This window comes from Triticum urartu, chromosome 4A, assembly GCF_056163025.1.
Source record: "Triticum urartu cultivar PI428250 chromosome 4A, HENAU_Tu73, whole genome shotgun sequence".
Taxonomy (NCBI): domain Eukaryota; kingdom Viridiplantae; phylum Streptophyta; class Magnoliopsida; order Poales; family Poaceae; genus Triticum; species Triticum urartu.
In genome coordinates this window covers 225,195,248-225,200,753 of record NC_141876.1, presented here as the reverse complement: position 1 = coordinate 225,200,753, position 5,506 = coordinate 225,195,248, and the positions used below count along the sequence as shown (strand labels likewise).

The following is a 5,506-nucleotide window of genomic DNA, read 5'->3' as shown; positions in this document are numbered from 1 at the left end:
CTTCTCCAACTCAGTATAGCGAGCTACAAGTTCGCAGGATTTCTGTAAAAGCAAAATCAGTCGACAGACGTCCAAGATAAGTTGCTTCAGAGTAACTAAGAGACAATGACGACGTTTCTAAGACCACAGCCGAATCAAAAACATTCGACAGTAGTCTCGGGGACTACACCCAGTGGGTGCACTCAGCGTGCCCCCACTGGTTCGACCAAAAAAAAGATCTTCGGGGAAAAACCGAGTGAAGAAATACAGCTACAGCAACACAATGTAAAGACTACAGTCGACTGCCAGCAGTCCACCGTAGTCTCAGGGACTACACCCAGTGGGTGTACAGATACAGATTCAAAAGATCTTCGGAAAAGAGACTCTTCAAACAGCATATCATAACAGACCAAGTGTTGAGTCGACTGACCTGGACGTTGCTCTGAAGAGCCGAACTCGCGTCATAGGCTGCTTGGCTGGCCTCCCGAGCCATCTTCACTTGCTCCATCATGATCCCTGCCTGGCGTATAGCCTCCTTTGCAGCAGCCGCTTGGTCCTCATGGACGGGGTATGCAGCAAAAAGCGAAGGTGGATCCGCAGTCGACGCCGAAGGCCGCACGCTCGTCAGAGGAATGGCAAAAGTCACAGAAGCCCGAGTGGTGTCACCACCATCCCGAGCCATGGCCTCAGACACCGGAGCAGGTTGGGGGGTCTTGTCAGCCGTCGACCTCTTGTTCCTCCTCATTCTCAGCGGTTCGTTGTCGTCGTCATTCGGGAGGTCAACAACATGAGGAGGGGCTACAAAGGAAACGTTCAATCGACCAGGGTTGCAATAAATGTTTAGTCGACTCAAAGCGGAACGTCAGTAATCGTACCAGGGTTGGAGGTAACAGCATCCTCCATCTCTTGGTCGTCGTCCTTGGCAGAGATCTCAGAAGTAGCAGCACTACAAGCCTCGAAAGTCAGTCGGTTGGTTCAACGGATCGACCAAGGATCCGTCCACGGTCGACAAAGGATAACAAGTTTTTTTATTACCCAGAAATGGTGGGGACGGCCATCTTCATCTTGGGCAGAGCCTTGGGCGGCTTGGACGGCACTGCGCGCGGGTGCTTGGGAGCCTTTCCAGTCGGCGTAGGAGAAGAGGTCCGAGGGCGTTTCGACGACTGCCCAACAGGAGCAGTCGCACTACCACGCTCCCACGCTGGATCGTGTGTGAGCTTGGATCGCCCCTCCGGGCGGGGGGGTTCAACCTCCTCCTCCTCCTCTTCACTGGAGTCGACGTCGTCGCCTCCCTCTCCTTCACCGTCGGACTCCCACTCGCCTTGATCGTCCCCGCTCTCACCTCCGCTCGCCTCCCCTTCCTCAGTTGGCCCCTGTGCCCCATTGGGCGTCGAGTACATCTCAGTAGTCGCCTGAAAAACAACAGACAAGACAAAGGTCAATCGACCAACTCAAAGAAGACCAATGAAGAAAAACAAGACCTCAGTCAGGAGCATAGAGACATACCTGGTCCACGTCGTACGAGTTGTCGAGTGGAATTACCCTCCTGGCTCCTCGGGGATTGTCCTTGTTTCCTGTGATACTCGACAGCCACCCCTCCAGCATCTCATCAGTGACCTCCTCCGGGTGGATCTGAGTGGTGTCGTCGAGACCCGAGTACAGCCACATCGGGTGGTCACGAGCCTGGAGCGGTTGGATGCGCCTCCGGAGGAAGACCTCCAGCAAATCCATGCCCGTCATGCCCTCACGGACAAGATCAACCACTCGACCGGCCAGCACTTTGACTTGAGCCCTTTCCTCCGGCGCCACTTTCAGAGAAGCAGGTTTTTCAGCTCGGTCGAGGGAGAAAGGAGGAAGACCAGTCGACTGTCCTAGGGTCGCCTGGTCCTGACAGTAGAACCAGGTCGCCTGCCAGCCACGGACCGACTCCGGGAAAGTAATGGATGGAAAACAGCTCTTCCCCCTCGTCTGGATCGCCAAGCCCCCGCACAACTGGATCACCTGCGTCCTCTCGTCACTCGACTTGGCCTTCTTGACCGATTGAGAACGGCAGGTAAAGATGTGCTTGAAAAGTCCCCAATGGGGGCGGCAACCCAAGAAAGCCTCACACATGGAAATGAAAGCGGCAAGGTATACAATGGAGTTGGGAGTAAAGTGGTGGAGCTGCGCTCCGAAGAAGTTCAAGAAGCTCCGGAAAAAAGGATGGGGCGGCAGAGAAAACCCTCGGTCGATGTGGGTGGCTAGGAGCATGCACTCACCATCGCGGGGTTGAGGTTCGATCTGTCTCCCCGGAAGACGCGTGGCCTCGTGGGGAATGACTCCCCCCTCGACCATGTCGTCGAGATCCTCTTGCCGGATCACTAACGGCATCCAATCGCCCTGGATCCAGCCCTTGGGCAGAGCGGACCTTGAGGAGGATCCGCCCCGAGCAGATCTTTTCCCCTTCCCCTGCGCCGCCGCCTTCTTCACGCGCTCCAGAGCGGAGGTCTTACCCTTCGTCATCGTCGCTGGCGAAGTCTCGCACGGGCCTGCTGCACTGGGGCGAGAATGGAGGTGGCGGAAGGACTTGCGAAGGGAGAGAGGAAGGAGAAAGGAGGAGAAGAGAGCGCACTACTTGGAAACCCCGAGCCGGCGATTTATAAGGGGCCGCTCCCGAGTGGCTGACTGGTAGGCCCAAACTATCCAGTCAAATCCCGCAGCGGACGCGCGCGCAGTACGTGGCGAAAAAGGCGACGCGGGGATCGAGGAGCTTCCGCTTTATCGCTTCCGATTACTGCGGCCGCTCCCGTCCCGCGCGCTTCCCAAAATCCGAAATCCCACGACATCCGCGAGCTGCAGAACAACTTGTCAAAACGAAAGACCCCGCCCACGCCGACGCTCGGTATGTCACAAATAAAGAAATTCACTCGACGAAAGGCCTGGAATGGATCAAGGCGACTAAAAAAGGTTGGCAACGTCATCCGTGACGATTGACCCAATACGAGGCGCTCACGTAGCCCAAAGAACCAGTCGGAAAGATCTCCAACTCTTTCCCCACTCTAACCTCGATCCATTCGGGGGCTAATGATGAAGCCATGTACCTAGGGTAGGGGCACGGACCTGTCCAAGGAGCCCTACCCTAGGACATCCCTAGGAGAAGTCACCTTTCAATCAACTTGAAGGTATCCCACTCGACGGATTCAAGACACTCGACCAGAAAGCTATCACTCGACCATGAAGCCAACCACTCGACCGCCAGGAGACCTATAGTCACTCCGCAGGCAAACGGTCAGCTGTTAAGTAGTCTTTATGGTCATTATAGCACTTTATTAGGGGCGTTACCAGTAATGCCCAACCTTAAATGTACCTTAAACCCTGCATTACTGAGGGCAGGAGGGGGCCGGCAAACTCTATATAAGCCACCCCCCTCCTCAGTATGAAGGGTTCGCACCCCTGTTATTCACAGGCCAGTAATCCAGTCGACCGCCTCCGGGCATCGAGACGTAGGGCTGTTACTTCCTCCGCGAAGGGCCTGAACTCATACATCTTGGTGTGTTTACAACTTCCCAATAGCTGAGATCTAGCCTCTCCATACATACCCCCCTACATCACTGTCAGAGTTAGAACCACGACAGTTGCTGATTTTTTTAATAGTTTGGTTGATGATCTTCCAATTTGATTCATGCAGAAAAGGGAAGATTCGTGTGATTTGTATTTCTGGGAAGTTGCTGATGTGGGGGAATGCAACTACACTGATTATTTGGTTAGCCGAGGAATCCCAATACCAGCAGGTTGGGGTGTTGGACAAGTAACTGAAGGAACGGCAGAAGAGGAAGATGTAGAGCAGAAGGTTAAAGATGCAGTTCCTCTGATCATGGCCAAGCAACAGCTCTGAACGGCCTTGACAACAATGAGGAGATGAAATAGCTTGTGAAGATAATGGGCAAAATCAATGTGCTCTGTAGGATGATTGTCTCTTTATTTGCAGTGTATGTAGCACTTGTGATGTATTCAGTGGCTACGACATGAGCACTTTGCTGAAACTAGTAATGAATGAAACCTGTGTAGCAGGCTGGGCGTAGTGCTGTGAACATCTAATGATTTCTATTAACGGAAATCAGGGGGTATCCCCTTTTGCTCATATAAATAAATAAATAGCAGAGGCCCTGTGGGGTCAGCTTTGTTCTCATTCGAAGATGTCGAGCAAATTGCAGTCCAACAGCAAACTATGTCATCAAATTCAAGTTTCACAACCAAATATGAGTACAACTAAACAACAATGTCATCATGTTTTAGTTGTCATACAATCACTAAACACAAATCAGCATACATAACAAGTGATGTTCTCACAGCAAAATACTAAACAACATGTTCATCAGGTTTCAGTTGTCATAGCAAACACAATTTCACATAGTAGATAAAAAAACATCTTCTGACAGGAAAATACGACAAAAGCAATGTAATCATCATCCGCAGCAGCAGCGTCAACATCTTTGCCATGTGTATCAGTCTGAATCGTAATTCCCCATAGTGTCATCTTCTTCTTCGTCCTCAACGTCCTCGAACGTTGGCTTCTTCTTGATCAACTCTTGTATGTCCACAGCACGACATGCAATCTTTTAGCCGGAGTCATTGACGTGATGGTTCTCAAAGATATTAGGAACATCTGTGTTATCTTGTACATCAGTAGCAGTGTAAGCATCATCTTGTTGTGCAACTTCATTGAACGAATTCCTCTGCTCAAACCTTTGCAATACTCTCGAGTCATCGCTACATGCAAATGTGTCTTCCAAGAAAAATATCTGTGTTGCTTGATTTGCCAAAATAAAAGGCTCGTTGGTCTCGTACGCCGCCTTGACATTGATGGATTTGAAGTAATCATCAGCTCTGGGTTTTGCGATCCTGGAAAACAAGTTAACCAACAACAGCACAACAGAACCACATACCAACGATCCTTGAAACTGGAGATATACTGCAATTGAACAATGTCTATTATGTTAGCATACATTTCAGTTGTCTCTTTGTCATACGTATCTGTGCTCATGATGGCACTATTTTGTGTCTTCCTGCCTTCGTCTCGTGCAAGTGTGTTGTAGCGCACATCTCCAACAACGCAAGATTCATAATGTCTTACCCGAGTATCAAGACCCATTGCTAGTGAGTAAAGGGCATCATCAACTTCCTACCCATCCTCCCGCATCTTCTTAACCTATGGTTAGAAAATAGACGAGCCGATCATCTTATGTACTCAATATATTTAAAAAACTGATAGTGCACTTCAAAAGCTTACATGGTTCTTGAACCATTTCACAAATCCTGCCATAACCAGTTTGTCAATGTTTCTTGGATTTTGCGGAAGTAACTCCTCTTTGTAGATGATGCACAACATAGTGATCGCGTCAAACATCTAAATATATAAGAATGTGCTGCAAGTTTAGTAGATTACGATGTATAAGCTGCAGTACTGCACTTACTTGATATACAGTAGTATCTCAGGACAGTTATTCAACACATACCAAACCATTTTGTCCAAATCTTTAGGTTTGTC

General features: G+C 50.0%; 1 protein-coding gene across 1 annotated transcript; it reads right to left on the bottom strand.

Moving 5' to 3' along the window:
• Positions 1-828: 828 nt before the first annotated feature.
• On the bottom strand, positions 829-1,719 carry LOC147975433 (uncharacterized). The gene is made up of 3 exons (XM_087520422.1): positions 1,486-1,719; positions 1,015-1,391; positions 829-925 (listed from the first exon to the last, which is right to left on the bottom strand). Exons 1-3 carry the CDS (start codon positions 1,717-1,719, stop codon positions 829-831), a joined length of 708 nt encoding a protein of 235 aa, XP_087376548.1.
• Positions 1,720-5,506: the final 3,787 nt, after the last annotated feature.

What these genes read in the sequence shown, in the direction of transcription:
- LOC147975433 (XM_087520422.1), bottom strand. Translation starts at nt 1,719, where the DNA reads ATGACGGGCATGGATTTGCTGGAGGTCTTCCTCCGGAGGCGCATCCAA. An exon ending in ACTCGTACGACGTGGACCAG is followed by an intron (nt 1,392 to 1,485) that starts GTATGTCTCTAT and finishes GTTGTTTTTCAG; the next exon opens with GCGACTACTGAGATGTACTC. An exon ending in GCCGTCCCCACCATTTCTGG is followed by an intron (nt 926 to 1,014) that starts GTAATAAAAAAA and finishes CGAGGCTTGTAG; the next exon opens with TGCTGCTACTTCTGAGATCT.